The 19,625-nt window shown below is 39.3% G+C and overlaps 1 protein-coding gene across 1 annotated transcript in view; it reads left to right on the plus strand.

Moving 5' to 3' along the window:
* The first annotated feature begins 555 nt into the window (after positions 1-555).
* Vegfc (vascular endothelial growth factor C) overlaps positions 556-19,625 on the plus strand; it is a 103,919-nt gene continuing 84,849 nt past the window's right edge. Inside the window, exon 1 of the mRNA XM_060381784.1 lies at positions 556-702. Coding sequence (XP_060237767.1) covers positions 556-702 — 147 coding nt within the window. The remainder of the gene's footprint in view (positions 703-19,625) is intronic.

Here is a 19,625-nt window from a genome sequence, read left to right on the forward strand (position 1 = left end):
CAACCGCTTGGTCCCGCGCGCACTGGAGGCTCGAGCGCCCGGGAGATCGCGGGCCTCGCCGCCGCCGGGCCCCGCCGCCCTCCTCCGGTCCCCCGCTCCGCAGCCACCACCACCGCCTCTCCCGCGGCTCGCGTGGCCCCGGCTCCTTCCACTTAGGGCGAGGGGAGGGAGGAGGGGGACGAGGGACCCGTGGGATCCGCGGGACGAGTGGAACATCGCGGAGTGACCGGGCTTAACCTCCCTTCTTTGCAAAACGCCAAAAACAAAACCGCGATCGGCCCCCCGGCGCCCTCGCTTCACCTCGCCGGCCGCCACCGAGGGCAGCTCGGATGTCCGGTTTCCTGTGAGGCTCGTACCTGACACCCGGAGCCTCTCCCCCCGAGCGGGCTGCCGTAGCGGAGGGCAAAAGTTGGGAGCTGCTGAACTCCGGGATCGGCTCGCCCAGGGGGGTCCCCGGGAGGAAACCACGGGACTGGGACGAGGACGGGACCTCAGCCTCGCGCCCCCGCCTGAGCCTGCTAGCGGACCGGCCTCCTCGCTCCCGGTCCTTCCACCATGCACTTGCTGGGCTTCTTGTCTCTGGCGTGTTCCCTGCTCGCCGCTGCGCTGATCCCGGGTCCGCGCGAGGCGCCCGCCACAGCCGCCGCCTTCGAGTCCGGACTGGGCTTCTCGGAATCAGAGCCCGACGGGGGCGAGGTTAAGGTAGGTGTGCAGACCCCGCCGCCGGGCTGAGTGGAGGATCCAAGGCGCCCAGCCCTGGACTGTGGGCTTGGCGTTCCTGGGTGTACAGAGAACCTGCCCTGGAGAGTGTGTGCATAATTATTTATTTAACCTTTGGATCCAAAGTTAGAGATTGGTGCATGCTTTCTTAGAGCAAAGTTTCTCTCTTTTTTTTCCCCCCTCCAGTGGAAAGCTGTTAGAAAGGAAAGCAGCTTACAGGAGGGAAGGGCCCAAGGAGGTGTTCAGTCACACAGATGGAGCATTCTCCTTCAGAGTGGTCTCCTGGTGCCAACAGGGGAACGTGTACCCTGTCCCGGTGGCGTGGCTCCAGAAAGATTTCATTGCTGTAGGAAATGCTCTTTTCTTCCCCTGGCTGGTTCCTTGGACTCCAAAGAGCTTCTGGGGTGTGTGACCAGACAACCAAGGTTTATGCTCCTGGAGTTTTTATAGCAGGAGCCTGGGGCTCTGTGAGCTAGTTTGGAAAAAAAAAAAAGTGTAAGTAAATCTAGTAACTGGATGCGAAGGTTTTAGATTTCAGAATTAACTTGAACTTGATCAAATCTACGATGTTACAGAGATTGGAATTTTTTGAATCATAATCAAGTGATACCTTCCCCCCCCCCCCCAATTATCAACTCCGTTCCTAAACCGTGGCTACGAGATACTGAGATACTGAAAATCGAAGCGTCAATTTGTTTGTTTATTTTGGTTTTAAGTAAAAAAAAAAAAAAAAAAAAAATCTTTTTTCTAAACACGTTAAGGTGCTTTTGAAGACATTCTGATTCTCCGAAGTTGTCATATCTTGTACTGGGGTAGTTCTCACTGGAGCCTTCTAAAGAATGCATTTGTATCATCTTAAAGTTTATACTTGACATAACAGTTGAGCTCTTGAACTCCTAAAAAAGTTTTGCATTTACAGCACTGTGAAGCCCCTCCTGGCTGGAAACAGATTGAAATGGCTTATTGTAGCTCACTGCAGAGTCAAAAAGGCAAAGGGGCGTGTTACTCCCAACTTTCAGGTGACTTTATTGGTGAGCGAACACTGAATGTACAGATCAAGTCACCTTCCCTGAGTTTTGTCTGAGATAAACTTTAATATGGATTAAGACTAATAATACTTTCTCAAATACCAAACTGCCTTTGTGTTCACATTTGGGGATAATACAGATAGCAGAATTTGCCCTCCGTTGTGAGAATTTATAACTTGCAGCACAAACATATTACTATAACTATAACAACGAGATATCATTGTCCCTAAATGCCGTAAAAGTGAAGCGCTGGACCCATTAGTACTTCCTGTAACTCGAGCCCTTGAAGTTTGCCAGACCTGTTCACTTTCTGCCTCTGCAAATTCAAACCCAATGCCGCATCCTCTCAATTGCCTCTGATAACTGAGCTTCGATTTACAGTAGGAAAGTGGGAAGCCTTGAGTAAAATGAGAAGCATTTCCTGATAAGCCAGTGGCTTTATACCAGAGTCAGTAACTACTGGATCAGTCCTGAATAAATGTGCCAGAGCTTGAATGTGTATAAGTGTGTCTAAGAGCTCAGGTTTGTTTTACGGGAAGGCAGAATGTTGGTTGTAATATTAACAAAAAAAAAAAAAAAAAAAAAAAAAAAATTCCTTCGTTTTTAATTTTTAAGGGTCCTGTCATTAGTTAATCATTAAATTTATCCTTTTTCTTTGGAATCAGTGCATTTTGTTTGCACAATGTCTCTTTTCCTATTAAATTCTGTATGTTGAACAAGATATTTGGTGTGTGATATGATTTTTTTAATCTTTCGGAGGAAACATTTTGTACCTTTGAATTTCATGAGGAGTGTACTTTTGCCAAGTGGGTAAGTAGGACCTTGACAACTACTTTTACAGATGCTTTCAGTGCATCTATGTCTTTGCTATGAAACTTGCATACAGTGACCCAAACACTGGTGTAAAGGCTCCATGTCTCTCCCTAGTGGTCTTTAAAAGTACCTCAATTAGTTGTAAGCACTGAGAACTGGAGGGAAAACAGTTGTTAATTTCCTATGGATGACATATACCCCAGGAAGTTATTTCACAAGATAAATAAAAGATGCCAATTATATATAATTAATTCATACAAAGTTTTGTTAATTAATACATACGTGTGAAGCTTTTTTAAAATTCACACGTGTGAAAAGCCAATAAGCTATGAAGCAAAGGTCATTATCCAGTCTTCTTTGTGGTACCCAAGGCCATCCAGATAATTGGAAGAGGATTTAGTAGATGGCCCTTTCTATTTTTTTTTTCATGGTTGTGTGAGTTAATGAATAGTCTAAAGTATTTCTGAAGGGTGTTAATGCTCACAGGTCAGTGTCAGAAAACTAAGGCTACTAGATACAGTAGGCATAGAAACAATTATTTGAAATGTGCTAGCAAACTACTGAAAACTTCTGAGCTGAGGAAAAGCACCTGATTGCTATCCCTAATGATTTGCAGTCCGAGTTTGGGTAGAGCATTGTCTGCATAGTTGGAGTTCAAGAATTTAATTTTAAGAAAGAGCCTGGTTTATGACAAAAAGTAAATCAGAAAGAAGGATGACATACTTCATACAAAATGTAACTATCAAACTTTTTTCTTTCATTGAAAATATTGTTTTCTCCTGTAATATATCCTAATTCCAGTTCCTCCACCCTCTACTTCTCCCAGCTCCTCTCATTTCCACTTTCGGTCTCTTGTTAGAAAACACAAGGCTTCTCTTGGATAATAATAAAATGAAATATAATAAAACAAAAACTAATACATTGGAATTGGAAAAAATACTGAAGGGAAAGAGCCCAAGAGAAAGCACAAGAAATAGATTAAAAAAAAAAAAAAAAAAAAAAACAAGGCCTGACAGGGCGTTGTGAGACAAGGAACCTCCTCACATGCCCCTGAGTTCATTTTCTGTCCCGATGGGCATTCAGCCTGCTCTTAAGAGTAGTTTGTTTCTTCTGGGTTAGGGATAGGTTCATCTGTCCATTTCTCCTTTCATCACGAGAACCTCATCCTGCATGGACCCATTCGGACCCTGTGCATGCTGCTTCAGTCTCTGTGAGTTCATATGTGTTTTGATTATGTTGAGTTAGAGGTCTTGTTTCCTTGGTGTCCTTCAGCTGACTCTCACACTCTTTCTACTTCCTCTGCAGGGTTCCCTGAACCCGAGGGGAGGGATTTGCTAGAGGTGTCCCTTTTAATGGCTGAGTGTTTCAAGGTCTCTTACTCTCCACTTAATGTCTGACTGTCAGTGTCTGTATTTGTTCTAGTCTGCTGCAGGAGAAGGCTTCTCTGGTGGTAGCTGAGCAAGGAAGGCACTGATCATCTTTGTCTTTCTGAGTAGCTATCAAGCTTTTGAAATACAGTATTTCTTCCTTTGAGAATTTTGTTCATGTATACAATGTATTTTTCACATATCCACTCTCCACTTGGCCTTTCCAGCACTTTCCAGAATCCCCCCTCCCCCGCCAATTTTATGTTTTCTTAATTTGTTTTAAAAAAAAAAAGTGTGTTGTCTTGGGTGTGTAAATACCTGGGTCTTTACGCATTTTGGTTTACAATAGGCCAGGTTTTCTTCATCTTTTCACAAGTCTCTGTGTGTTTTAGTTTGTTATTTATGGTGTCAGCTAAATCAGTGACAGTGTTCTTCAAAGCACTGTATGTGTGCGTGCATCAGGACATCCTGGGTAACCAGATACCAAGTAAATATCTGGGCTCTGGGTAAATTACACTTGAACTAATAGTCGTTTCCTTTCACAATAAAAGTTCTACATGGTGCATGTGAATGACTAAGCTCATCAGTTTTTAACGTGATCTTCCTGTAGTTGTTCAGTCTGTGAAATAATGTCAGGCAGAGGTCATCTTGAAAGGCATGCCATTTCTCTGCTTACCCTGAAGTGAAATAGTCAAGACAAATTATTATCTATTAATATGAAATTGACTTTAAACCATTTCGCGTGTTCTGAAATTTGGGAGAGACTCATCAGTGTGGCTGTTTGATCTGGGAGCTTTGATGTGAAGGAGGAGCTTGAGTAGTCATTGGTTGTGCATTTCTAATAGATGAATTCATCAAAACCAGAGCTAGACTTGCTCTCTAGGATAGGGTGGGGACATGAGAAGGCAAATAGGGCAGTTGGGACCTGAGGATGGCTATACAGACAACAGTGAATTCTCCTAAATTCAATATGTTTACATTGCTAGAGTTTGCTGGTTGTCTCACCAGCCAGCTTACAGGGTTTCAACTTAACACTGTGAGTCATAGAAGAAGGTTTATTTATGATCCGAAAAAACAACAACCAGACTCTTGAAATTAGTCGTAACATTGGATAGACATCATAAAGACTTTTACTTGGGGGGGAGGGGTGGTCTGATTAAGAATTATATTAGGTGGAGAGTCAGGCCTAGCCCCAGCAGGACAGAGACAGAAGGAAAAAATGAAGGAGCTGTCCCAGAGGATGGACCCATCTGTCTGGTGATTGATTACTGTGAAAGTCAGAGTAGGAGAAATTAACCCTGGCCTTGATGGCTTTGTCATGGGACAATATTGTTTATATTTGTAGAATCATGCTATTTCACAGAAGAGGATGGGTAGCAGTGTTACTTCATCGATCACGTACGCTGCTACCAGGAATAAGGCATATTTAGAAAAACAAAACAAACCTTCAAAGTAAGCCCTTAAAACAATAGTTCTCAACCTTCCTGATGCTGTGACTCTTTAATACAGTTCCTCGTGTTGTGGGGGTCCCAAATCATAAAGTTATTTCATTAATAATTCATAACTGAAATTTTGCTCCTGTTATGAATCATAATGTAAATATCTGATATACAGGATCTCTGGGAAGTAACCCCCAAGGAGGTCGTGACCCACATGTTGAGAACTTAAAGCGACATAATTGTCCAGTGTCAGTAGGGCTGAAGAGATATAATAAACTTCTGACGGTTGTTACTATACTTTCTATGAAGTATTCAACATACAAAAATGTAATTTTATTCAAGTAAAAGAGACTTGTGTATATAGCTGTAATGTGTCATCATTTAGTCGGCTGTGTATACAGCTGTAATGTGTCATCATTTAGTTGTAGCCATGTCTGGGTTTCTGTGTTCTACTATCTATGCTTCTTGATTGGAATCTCTCCCTCCACAATACCAGAATTCTAAGATTAGGGATAAGAGACTTTTAAAATCTCCTTACTTCATCCCAAATCAATTTCTGTTAGGAGCTTAGAGTTTGATTTCTAGGAGTCTACTCTTAGGAGGGCAGAGATTTGCCTAAGAGAAAGGTAGGATCCTTGTCACCCTCTCTCAGTTATCTGATAGCTAAGGCACACACTGTGAAGGCTTCCTTTTCCTCAAAGTATATTTAAGTGTTTTTCCCAATCTTCTCTCAGGTTTTGCCATTAGTCTGTATGATGCTGTGTTTTCATTTCTAAAGACGGTGGAACCTGGGAGAATGGAGCTAATAAGTGAGGTGGACTAAAGTCTCATGCAACGGCCAACTTTATTCAGAGCATCAGATAATTTATTCTCTGAGGATTAAGGGGGGGTTCACATGTGTAAAGTGTATACTGACAAGGGCAAGCCACATGTGGTAGACAAGCTGCACATGGCAAAAACATGTTTTTCCAGAGAGGCATATGAACAAATAACAATAGACAATTGTTAAGAATATCTGCTACACCTGGGAGGAGCACAAAAGACAAATCCCAAGAACAATTCCGTGGTTTTGAAGAAACCGACGTCAGTAGGACACTTGTGCGCTTTTCTACGAGCACTCAGAAACCTCCTCACAAGACTCTGTTCATGGACCATGTTCTGAAAATGCTGGATACATATGGATTCGAACACATAAAGCCATCTTTCATTGCCTTTCACCTCTTTCTATTTCTTCTCAGTTGTGATTTGCTGTTTGATAACTCTCTTTTTATCTCATACCATCAAATAAAATTCTTTTATTTATTTTTGTTTTTTATAAATTATTTACTTTATAAACTGATTGTAGCCCCCTCCCATGTCTCCTCCCTGTCCAACCTTCCATTCCTATTCCTCTCCCCCCTCCCTTAGTTCACAGAAAGGGGGAGGCTCCTCCCCTACCACCTAGCCTAATAAGTCTCATCAGGACTGCTAGGATTCTCTTCCACTGTGGCCTGGCAAGGCTGAGTCGCCAGGGGGAAGTGATCAAAGAGTGGACAACAAAGTCCATGTCAGAGACAGCCCCTGTTCCCTTTACTAGGAACTCACATAGAAACTGAGTTGCCTATAGGCTACATTTGAGCAGAAGGCCTAGGTTCTTTCCATGCATGGACCTTGGTTGGTGCATCAGTCTCTGAAGGACCCCCTTAGGCTCAATTTGTTGCCTCTATTGATCTCCTTGTGGAGCTCCTGTCCCCTCTGTGTTCTTTTGTCCCTGACTTTTCTATATGACTCCCTGCACTCTGCCCAAAGTTTGGCTATGAGTATCAGCATCTGCTTCAATACTCTGCTGGGTGAAGACTTTCAGAGGAAATCTATGTTAGGCTCCAGTCCTGTTTCCTCTCTTCAACCTCTTCTGGTGTCTATTCTATTTGCCTTCCTCAGTAAGAATTAAGTGCCCTCCCTAAGGTCCTTCTCATTATTTAACTTTTTATGTCTGTGAATGGTAGTGTGATTAACCTGTACTATACGGCTAATATCCACTTATAAGGAAGTATATACCACGTTGTGTCTTTCTGGCTCTGGGTTACCTCGTTCGGGATGCTCTTTTCTAGTTCTGTCTATTTGCTTACAAATTTCATGATTTCCTTATTTTTAATAGTAGTATTCCTTAGTGTTTTAAAAAGCAGTTAATTACTGATTTCAGTGTTTCTCCTTTAGGTCTACAGTCTTTATTCCTGTCCCACCCCGATTTGACTTCTCAAATCGACCATTTAGAATGGTCTGTTTCGGGGATTTAGCTTTTGAGAAGGAGATAAAGTCATTTTGTTTGCATGCGACCTGCCTGGTTGACTCAGTTTTAACTGGATGTTACAGGACATGGTTCCCGCGTGTGAGCATGCGAGCTTCTCGCACTGTCAGCTCGGGGCTTGCCTTAGCTGTTCCACATTACACCATCCTCCATATATGAACTCCTTAAATACTGAGAGGAAGAGTGAATAATACTGCTTTTCAGCATTTTGAGAACCTTGGTGGACCCGTTGTGCATTGTTCTGATCTCATAATTTGATGTCACTGTGTATTTCACTTCATCTCCACAGATAGCTGTCATATTACATTAAGGATGATAAACTTAAGGGCACAAATTACTTAACCAGGAGTGACAGCCATACTTTAACGTTGAAAAGAGGGTGGTGGTATTTTTTGTTTGTATGTTTGTTTTGTGTGTGTGTATGGGAGCTAAGATGTGTTTTTATCATGTTAATTTAGTGGTCTTTGTTTGGTTGGTGTCCTCCCACCCCTCAGGCTCTGACTCTCTTTTTACATCCTGTTTCCCAGGGTTCTATGAGCCCAGAGGGGAGGGATTTGATGGAGACATCCCATTTATGGATGAGTGTTCTCTCACTCTCTGCATACTGTATGGCTGTGGGGCTCTGTATTTGTTCCCATCTGTTGCAGAAGGAAGCTTCTCTGATGATGGCTGAGCATGCCTCTGATGATGATATGTGTCTTTCTGGGTTGCTATTAAACTTTTTAAATACAGTATCTGTCTTTTTTTTTCTTTAAGATTTTTATTCATGTATACAATGTATTCTGCTGATATTTTGATTTGTGCCTGTGTGCTTGCCGAACTGTGCCCATAGCAGGGGAGGCCAGATGTCTACCTTAGTGACTTCTTGACTCAATTATTTTGAAACAGTATTTCTTACTGAATTTGGAGCTCATCGATTTGAGTAGGGTATTTGTCTCAGAGTTCAGACCAGCTTTCCTGGATTTCAAGTTTACTTTGCTGTGCCTGGCTCTTTAAATGGGTATTCTGGTTCAAAATCAAATCCTTATGCCTGTACAGCAGACACTTTATTGTCAGCCACCTCCACATTTGTGAAATGAGTGTGGGCTCACGCTCTTATCTCCTTTCAGAATCTCAACTAACTCCTCTGTTCATTGCAGCATTGTGTAGAAGACAAAGAAAAACATACTACAGGCATTAGGGCCAAGAAGCTACATTTACTCACGAAGGAGCATGAAGTTTCTTCCAGTTGTCACCATTTGTTCTACCTTTGACTAAAAATAGATCATAGATGGCCAATGTCTGTTTATCTGTTTGCCTGCCTGCTTGCCAGCTGGCCAGCTTGTCTGTCTGCCTATCTGTCTGTCTGAGTCAAGGTTTCACCTAGCCTAGGTTATCCTGGAATTCTATGCATTCTGGGATGACCATGAACCCTCTTTCTTTTACCTCTTTTGTTATGGGATTGCAGGCTTTTGCCATAATGCCTGTTATATAATTTTCCTAGTCTACAGAAATATTGGAAGAACAACTGCTTAGCAAGGGCCCTTGAGAAAATTTCTAATAGATTTCAAAATGACATTTCTTCTTTCATGTAAAGTATATGGTCCTAAGTGGTGAAGGCTTCCTTTCTCCTATGAACGCAGAACTTCTGTACTTTGCTTCCAACTTCCAAGGTCAGTGTGCAGAAGTCATCATCATTGTTTGTAACTTGTTGCCATCATGTAACAGCCAACAGCAGAAAGGCCTGGACAGAGACTTAAGCAATGGAGATGAGTGTGGGCTCTGTTACTCTTCTGAATCTTTATCCTGGCTGCCGCATTCACTCCCTGTCAGTGCCTCATACTCCCAGTAGAACAGCCCAGGTTAGCTTCTTTACAAGTAAAGTGAAGATAATAACAAAGAGTCACACTATATCATTGGGGCTTAAAGAGTAGATAGATAAGTGAATGAAAGATGGATGGATTAGCATTATGCCTGGCATAAGGTTAACTTTCTAAGATGTAATGGTTTGGCTTCATAATTAGAGGGAAAAGCATAGATTATGTCATGAGCATTTTAAGAAATACTGATTGTCTAAAACACTAAAAACAAATTTATTGCTTATAATGTATTTTAAATGATCCTATTTTCTAAGAGGTTAAGTATGTAGAGAGTTAACTGTTTGTTTATAGCACATTTTCACCTGTGTTGGGTGCCTGGGTTTTTGTGTGTCCTTGGAAATGACAGCCCAGGCTATTAGAACACAAGACCAGGAAACCCAGAATGATAGGGTAAGTCTCACCTGAAGTGATTCTTATTTGGATCTTTTGGATAAAAATACATTGGTCCACACAAAAATTATATTATGCTACATAATTTCATATGAACTCATCTTGAATACAGTCAAAGCTTAAAAAACATAGAACTTGAATACACTTAGTAATAAAATCTGTATACTCAGGAGGGAAGGTGGGAAGAGGCCAAATGTGAGGCAAGTGTGAGATACAGTGTAGCCTTGTCTTAAGAACAAAACAAATAAAAAACACTCCCTAAGGAATTATGCTAATTCTGAATATGCTAATATGGTACTTCAATGTGTAATCATCTAAAATCCCAACAAAATTCTTATGAATGCTGATAAATGTGTAAACCTAAAGTTAAATCACTGTGCGTTGCCTGATTAAGGTGCATTTTCACCACAGGAAAAGTATGAAAAAAACTCAGTGGATATTACATGCAAAACTTCTATGGACTTGCTAAGAAAAGTGAGTTTTCATTGTTGCTTTGAGACTGTCTTCCTGAATGACAACTGGCACAGACTGTAGCTTCCTTGTTGAACTTTAGATGAATCATGGAATTGGAGTTTTTAGAGGAAGTCTGGTTTACCTGAAGGCTCTAAATGTACTCAAAATACCATACTTGGTTTTAGCTGATCATTTTATCAGGGAATCAGTCACCACTATGAATTCTCATGTGTCCAATGCTGTGTGCTGCTGGGCATTAAGGCATGTGAATGGACAGAAAAACGGATTAAAAAGAAAAGGTATCAGTTAGCTATCCGATGCCAAATGTTTGACCATAAAAGCATATACATACAAGTAACATTTTCCAGACTAAGCCGGTTATATTTATGTATTTAGGACTGTATATGTATACATACACACATATGTATGTAACAACAATCAAGAGAAAAAGAGGCCATAAAAAGTAAGGGTAATGTGTAGTTCTAAGCTCTAAATATGATCTGGAACCTAGTCATTTTATTAGATGCCAGTAAAGATGTTCATTGGAGTATTTTAGGTCTTTTAAATCAGGTATCAATCATACTTCTAAACAGAACTCAGTAGCTCCATGACATAAATGAATACATACACAGACTTTATATTATTTGTGTGTGTGTGACTGCATGTGCACTGGTATCATCTTTTAAAAAATAATTTTTATTTTTTCTAATTTACGTATTTTATTCAATTTACATCCTTCTAGCCCCTTCCCTCCTCCCCTCCCACTTCCACCCTCTTTCTCTCTCTCCCCTCTCCCCCATCCCCTTTTTCTCAGAAAAAAAAAAGGGGGAGCTCCCTTTCCCATCCACCCCAGCTCATCAAGTTGCATCAGGACTGAAGGTGTCCTTTTCCTTTGTAGCCTGCCAAGGCAGTCCTGCCAGAGGCAAGTGGTGTAAAAGCTAACAAGTGAGGCCCTTTCTGATGCAGTCCCTACTTTCCTTACTAGAGTACCCACCTGAAGCTTAAGCTGTCCATCTGTTATATCCTTATAGGGGGCCTAGGTCCAGTTCATGTGTCCATGTGTCCTTAGTTGATGCTTCAGTCTCAGCAAACCCCTCTGGGCTCTGGTTAGTTGGCCCTGTTGGTTTTCTTGTGGAGCTCCTGTCATCCCCATGTTCTTTTCTCTTTCCTCCCACTATTCCCCAAGACTCCATATGTGTTGGCCAATGCTTGGCTGTGAGTCTCAGCATCTGTTTTGAGGCACTGCTGGGTAGAGCCTCTCAGAGTACAACTCTGACAGGCTCCTGTCTGAAAGCTTAGCAGAGTATCATTCACAGTGTCAGGATGGGTGTTTGGTTGGGCCAGGCATTGGTTGGACATTCCTTCAGCCTCTGCTCTAACTGCTCTATCTTTATCCCTACACATCTTGTAGACAGGGTAAATTTGAAGTCAAAGTTTATTTTTAATTTCAAAATTAAAATTTCATCTAAGAATACAAATAAGCACTTATGTGGAAGATTCACAGCATTCAGATTCAGATTTTTATATAAAATATTTTTCATAGTGATTTTTTTATTTACATACTATTTTTACCTAAAATATTACTGATATTTTAATTTAATTTTACTTTTTGTCAAGTCAGGATTAACATTGCTCATTTAATATTCTTTTACTTTCAGAGAAAATATTCAAGACTTTGTTAATATTTTGGAGTCCAGCTTGCCAAAGAACTAGAAAAGGTTGAAAACAAAATGAAGTAAAACAGAAAAAAAATGTATATGTGTATGTAGTATGCAGAGACAAACAGCACATCACGCCTGTGGGATTTAGTAACCATACTGGAAGCTACTAATCTGCTTCTTCAAACAAGTAGTGTGAAATGTTTACAACCTTTTTAGAAATGGCAAACATAATTACCTCACTCAGAAAGATGAGTTGGTCGCAGCCTTATCTGTAACATTTCACCAAGAAAATGGCTCCTTTTCTTCTTGTTTCTCTGTTCACACTGTAGTCAAGTCTGTCTCCACTTCTGTGCCTCCATCCCCCACCAAAATGGAGTAGATACATTTGGCAGATTAAATCAGATTGGAGTATTAAATTAAATGTCTTGATTTTCTTTTAACTTAAGTGGCCACACAGCTGCCCTGTGTCCCGTAATTGAATTCCTATAATCTCTAAAATGCATTGCTATTTCCGCTCACTCAAAAAGTTTCTTGGAAGTAGCCAGTTAATATCAAATTCCAGATGTGGGACTGTTTGTAACCACCACAGTTTACTTTACTACAGTATCATTGCCTAAATTGAATATTTTTAATTCTTTTTTTTTATTTGTGTCTGTTTTATGTATTTAGTTACTTTATTCTTTTTAAAGTCCTCTTCCAAGTTTATGTTTTGAAAAATGGAACACTTACTTAGATTCATGTTTGCTTATGGGTCGTGACATTAATGACATCCCAGGAAAACACACTAATCCTTTTGTCTTGGAGCCAAAGGTTAGTTTTGAGAGGATAGTGATTCATTGTTTGCTCTCTTTGAGTCTCCTGACTTTCTTTTATTTTCTTGGTGTTTATTCATGCCAAACTAAAATTTTAGGCCAAAATTATTCATGAGTCATAACAATCACACTTAAAATGAGGGAATATGAAGTTGCTTTACATACACACGTTAAGCCAGTAATGAAGTAATAGATTTTGACTTAAGATTTTTCCTTCTCTACGTTACTAGTACTAATACCTGACATGTTAGAGACCAACTCTAATTTAGGAAAATACAACTTTGTGATGCACCTGCATGGGTTCATACTATCATTGTGTTATGACAGGCAGTGAAACATGACAATAAATTAGAGACAAGGAATTCAAGGTTAGTATGGACTGAGGAGTTCTAAGCTTATTTGACTGTTCAATTTCTTTTATAATTGTCTTAGGCACTATTCTGTTGTTATGGTTAACTCCATGACAAAAGCAGCTTATATAGGAAAGCATTTAATTTGATTTAAACTTTCAGAAGATTAGAATCCATGATGACAGAGTAAAGGCACATCTGAGAGCTCCTATCTTCATCCACAACCACTAGGCAGAGAGAGACACTGGGAATGGCAGGGCTTGTTGAAACCTCAAAGGTTACCAGAGGATCATGCTAACTCCATCAAGGCCATGCCTCATAATTCTTCCAGAAGAGTTCCACCGACTAGGAACCAATATTCAAATATCTGAGCCTATGGAGGCCATTCTCATTCAAGCCACCATCACAATCATAAAGGTTGAGTTATGTTTTTGTGACTGCCTCATTTTACACGGAAGTGACTCTGTTTTGACTCATCTGCCCTTTTTTCCTTCTTTCCTTCTCTTCCTATATACTTATGAGCTGTTTGCTGTCCTGTAGTGGGAAGTGGTGAAACCTTTCAGACTAGGGGCCTAATAAAAATGAATTAAGCTACTTTTCTGAGAATATTCCCTTGGAGGTGAGTCCCCCTCCCTGGCTTCCTGTTCTCCATGAAGTTAGTGTGCAGTACTACCCACCATTACCTTCTGTTTTACGGCAAGCTAAAATGACAGAGCCAGGTGATCATGCACTGAAACCTGAAAACCATGAGTTCAAATAAGTCTTTTCTATGTAAAATGAGTAGATTGAGTACTCAGTCAGAGTGATAGAAATATGACAAGGACATGCTTCAAAGGGTACTCAGTCCTCCTTTGGCTGACAATGTCTGAAATCCAATTTTGGCTCTCCTGTGCCATTTCTAATATTACTGTAGGCATTCATGATAGAGTTTTTATTAGACCACGGAGAAATGTGTGCACTGTGGTGAGTGTATGTCTAATGTACCTCAGTTAATAGCTATGCTACTGTGGGGTTGGACAGCTTCCTCTTTATAAGATTGTCTCAGAACAATACATATTTAAATTAAACAAAAAATATAATTTAATTTTCAATGCATCTTGAAATAACTTACCAACTAAAATTTTTTATGCAACTTTCATTTTTTTATATTGAATTCAGCTATACATTTTATTGTATCTTTTGCTTCTATTGTAAATAAAAATATATTTTTGCTTAGGTTGAGTTTTAACAGATAACTCAGTAAAATAACAAGTGCCTAGTTGCTATCAATCTGAATTTTAATGAGTTTCACATAATGCGGTATACATGGTTTAAAATCTTTAATTCCTTAATAAGAGGTCATCTATGTTTCTTAAGCATGGATTTGAATATGATGACTACGGATTTCATTCCAAATCAAGGGCTTACCTGAAGATGTATGGTTTTTACCTTAGAACATTGAAATATTGTTTTGCATAAAAGCTGAAGTTCAGTCTTTACAGAAGTGTTTGTCCAAGCCTAAGCTACTATAATTTTAATTGATTTTCCTTTGAGGACTTTGTTACTCTATAGGTCCTGTGTTTTTCTATGGACAGTAGTTTTTTTCTTATCTATCTATCTATCTATCTATCTATCTATCTATCTATCTATCTATCTATCTTCTATTTATTTATTTATTACAATTTGTTCACTTTGAATCTGGGATGTAGCCCTCTCCCTCATCTCCTACCAGTCCTACCCATCCTCCTTCTTCTCCCCCTATGATCCTTCCCTAGTCCACTGATAGGGGAGGACCTCCTCCCCTTCTATCTGCCCCTAACCTATCAGGTCTCATCAGGGATGGCTGCATCATCTTCCTCTATGGCCTGGTAAGGCTGAACACCCCAGGGCAAGGTGATCATAGAGGCAGCCACTGAATTAATATCAGACACAGCCCCTGCTACCCATATTAGGGTACCCACTTGGAAACCTAGCAGAGGACAATACATTTTTTTCTATGTGTAGTAGGAAAAAAATAAGTCCTAACACTAGGGTCATTGTATAAAGATCAAATTGACTTCTAATTTAAAACATATTGTTTGACCATAAACAAAGTATCTCATTGGACATTGTGCCCTGTGATACTCAAAGACATACCTGTTTAAAATCAAAATATCAGACACACAGTAGGAAGTTTTCTTTGTAGCAACTTCCAGTGTTTCTTTTTACATTAAGTATAATTCTGGTATACTAATTTTTGATTAAATATTTTAAGTAGGCTTCAAGTTATTTAAACTGAAGGGGTAGGGAAGATATTGCAGGTGCACATAAACCACTGTGTGTGTGTGGAGGTCACAGGACAAGCTACAGGAGTCAGTTCTTCTTTCACAACTCTGCTGAGGCCATCTATATGCTTGAGTCTACTGTGCAGCATAGTCCAGACTTTCATGCTGGTGAGCTTCAAGTCAGTTCTTCTGCCTTTACTTTCCATCTCACCAACAAGGGAACTCTGAAATTACAAATCCAAGTCAACAAGTCACCCTATCACCCCATCAAGTGGTTTTGTTCATTTTGATTTGTTTTTAGTGTGGCTTCTAGGGATTGAACTCAGTCGTGAGGTATACAGTTTGATGGTTTGAATGAGAATGGCCCTCATCAAATCACATATTTGAATGCAATGCTTACTAGTCTTCTATGTGGAGAACGGTTTGGGAAGGATTAGGAGGCGTGGCTTTGCTGGAGGAGGCGTGTTACTGTTCTTTGAGGTTTCAAAAGCCCGTGCCATTTCTAGTTAGTGCTCCTCCCCTTCCCGGTCTCCTGTGTGGATCAGATGTAAGCTCTCAACTTCCGCTCTAGCACTGTACTTGCCTGCCTACTGTTCCCTCCCATGACGGTTACAGACCCACCCTCCGAACCTGTAAGTGAATACCCTGTAGACAGTCTTCAGTAACTTGCCATGGTCATGGTATCTCTTTATAGCAATAGAAAGGAAGTAACTATAACACATTTTAAGGGCTTTTACCCACAAGCTATTTTCCTATTCCCAAACTGATTCTTCTAATGACAGAATAACTGCATCCATCACTGCCAGAGCATTTTTATTGCTTATACAGCTATCTATCTATCTATCTATCTATCTATCTATCTATCTATCTATCTATCTATATCTTCATAAAATACATGGAAGCATATATTGAAAAATGTTTAAATCAATTTAAGTTTGAACTTAAATTATTTTGGAAGATGGGTTTTTTTGTTGCATTTTCATCTCTGCATCTTATTATTTCATCTCTATGCATCTTATTAGTTTTGCTTGTAGTTGATAATTTACTTTGAGGTTGAATTTGATTTTATTATTAGCTGGTCTTATGACTTGAAATTCTTATTACATGTATAGTAACCATCAGTGAAGGACTATGTTTGAATAAATTATACATAAATGGTGTAAAGAATCATGCATTTTTACCTCTGACCCATTGTAGGGGAGGCAGTCTTTGATAATATGAGGTTTGTTAAAATTTTGTCAGACTAGTTCATTCAATTGTAGCAGTTAAAAATCTGTAAGTTTTAGAAATGTCTGAAATATAGAGAAGTATTTTCAGGAAACTAGGAGAGTTTAGTTCCTGTGCAAGTAGGTCAGATGGTGTCTTGTGTAGATCGGGTGGCATTTTGAATCTGAGCTGACGTTTTTTATGACAGGGGTTTGAAATGTGTTCTAGTATACTTGGGTTATGTTTAACTATTAAAATTGACTTACATTCAGTTATTCTAGCACTTATAAGATGAAGAGAATTGATAGTAGTTCAAATAAATAAGCCTCAGGCTTTAAACAAAACGGCTCTGAACAGAGCAGCCTCATCACTAAGTCAACAAGTTAGATTCAGTGATTCCTCATGCAGTGTTTGATGATGAGAGAGTACCAAATCTGATCTTCTGCCTGGTTGTTGGAAAAATAGTTTATTTAAGGCATATTATGGATCACTTTCCTCTCAAATAGTATTCTTTTTTAGAAGAGGTCCTACTTCTTTATTTGTTCTTTTTCTCAATGTGCTTTTTTAATTTTTTCTTTAGTTTATATGTGTGTATTCTGTCTTTATATATAACTTGTATGTGTTTGCTTCCCACGGAGCACAGAAGAGGGCTCAGTATTCCCTGGAATTGGGGTATCAGATAGTTGAGAGCACTCACGTGGGCCTTCTGGAATAGCAGACAGTGCTCTAACTGCTGAGCAAGCCCTAGAAATGTTTTTTTTTTCTTTACTTTAGGCAAATAACAACAGAAATTATTGCAACACAGTTGAGTCATAGAAGCTTTCAAGCAATGCGACCTGTAAGGAATCTGCATTTGTCTCAGCTAGACCATTCGCATGTCCAGTCACATTGTCCTCTCTTCTGCATATTTTTTCTAATTATATTTGTTTTGATTCAAATACAAAATATTTGTGACTGTAATTGTGAGTAAAATAAGACCTTATTTAAAAGTTGTCAAGTTCTTAAATTTTAGCCCTTTAAAAAACAACAATTCAATGTCAGTTAAAGTAAACACTGGAACGAGATATTTAAGTATACAGCAAGTAGATACTGTCTGTACACCTTTGAATAGCCTTCTGTTTTGTCAGTCACCCTATAACATTTTCAGTGTATTTAGTAAGCAGTTATTGCTCTTTCTGTTACAGTGTTTACATCTTAAATAAAATCTGGAGGAAGCAATAGAGATGATTCAAAAACGTTAAGTATTTTATTTATTAAATACTTTTAAGAGTTGAAACTATTCCCACCTGGACATGTGAAATAATAAGCATCAAAGTAATAGATACTAGAGAACATCTAACTAAGCTGTCTCTAACTTAAACTATTGATAAAGAATATATGCTTTACTAAATATAAATATTAATAAGAGGATTAAATTTTATTCTTGATATAGGTCTGTTATTCATTCTGATATATACAAAACACGGAAAGAAAAGAAACCTAACACTTGTATAATAAATTTTACAATTTTTCAAAAATCCTTGGGCTATAACATCTAGAAAAACGCTTTTGAGTTCAGGTCTAGCCTGGGGGCAGGGCAGGAGCAGGGAGTTTTGAATCTTCTCTGTCCTTCCCGCTTCTTCTTTTTTAATTCAGCTCTCTTATGAGGTTTCTCTGTGGGAAGCATTGATAATGCCTTTAAATATCCCAGGATGTTGGTGTGTTGGGGTTTTGGTTTCTCCTCACAGATTTGATCATATGCTGTATCTTATACCATAGCTCTGTTGGCTCTGATTCAATTTATTTGTGCAATTCAGATAATTGGAACTTTTCATAGCTGAAGCCTTTTTGCGGTCATAGAACTCTGCATAACTTGCAACTAGTACTGCCATTAGTTAGTTGTGGTTGGTAAAATGTATTAGGGGTTTATGGGAGAGCTTTCACTTTTCTGCTAAGGAAACTAATTTTCTCCATGTTCCTTTTTTTCTTACCTGTGAAGCAGAAACTGTTCTACAATTTCAAATTGTAGTTTTTCATGTCAAAAGAAAATATTTACATTCATTTGGACCAAGACTTTCATAAATGCTAACATAAACCCCTATGAAAAAGGAGTTTCTTTTTAGATTCACACTCCAGTGACTTGACTGTACTGACTCTTAAAGTTAGAATAATTTCTATCTTTGTAATTAAACTTCTGTACTTGTCTGGTGGATACTTAAAAATGGGATACTTTTGTTTTATGCATGTGTTAAGATGACTTAGTCAATACTGGCTTTCAAATAAATAAAGGTTGTATGTATTGGGAAAGCTATGCGCTTCGTCCATTCTAATTGTTAAAAGTGTTTGTGAACGAGGTTTCCTTGAAGAGGGATGAGGACTGCACTTATCTGTGGGTATAAGTACATGTTTACAGATTGTCATTAGGGATTATGCTGATGTAGTAAATTAGTGATTGTAGATTCTTCTACAATATTCCATGACTTGACTAGCTCTGAGTAATTGGCTAGGTTTCCAATACCATGCATGTTTTCCCTTTTGTTGAGCTGGTTATAAGTCCACTGGAGAACTGTTGGTAACTAATGAGGTGTACATGCCACTAATGCATACTTAGCATTGTTGTGCCATGCTGGTCATGGATGTGATGATTTACAAGAGTCATTCATTACTAGGTAGTACTGTTGTTCGTCTCCCTCCTTAAGAAGATTGCATGGTCAGGGAATCTTCTCTTTGCAGCAGATGGACACCACTACAGAAAACCACAACCAATCAAAATGCAGAGTTGTGGCTCTCACTCCCAGTGGATACATCTATAAAACATCCCCACATCTAAGACACAAGTAAAATTGTGGAAAAGGGGGATAGAAATATTGAAAGAGCCAGAAGATCAGGAAATTGGCTGTGAGAATGTGTTTTCTAGAAATGCCAGAAGATACAGCCAAAAAGTATCACCAACATGACTGTCCCAAAATGAGGTGAACTAGGCCCATACCAATTGACATGCTAAAGTAGACAAGGAAA

Source organism: Meriones unguiculatus, chromosome 4 (assembly GCF_030254825.1).
Source record: "Meriones unguiculatus strain TT.TT164.6M chromosome 4, Bangor_MerUng_6.1, whole genome shotgun sequence".
NCBI classification, from domain to species: Eukaryota; Metazoa; Chordata; class Mammalia; order Rodentia; family Muridae; genus Meriones; species Meriones unguiculatus.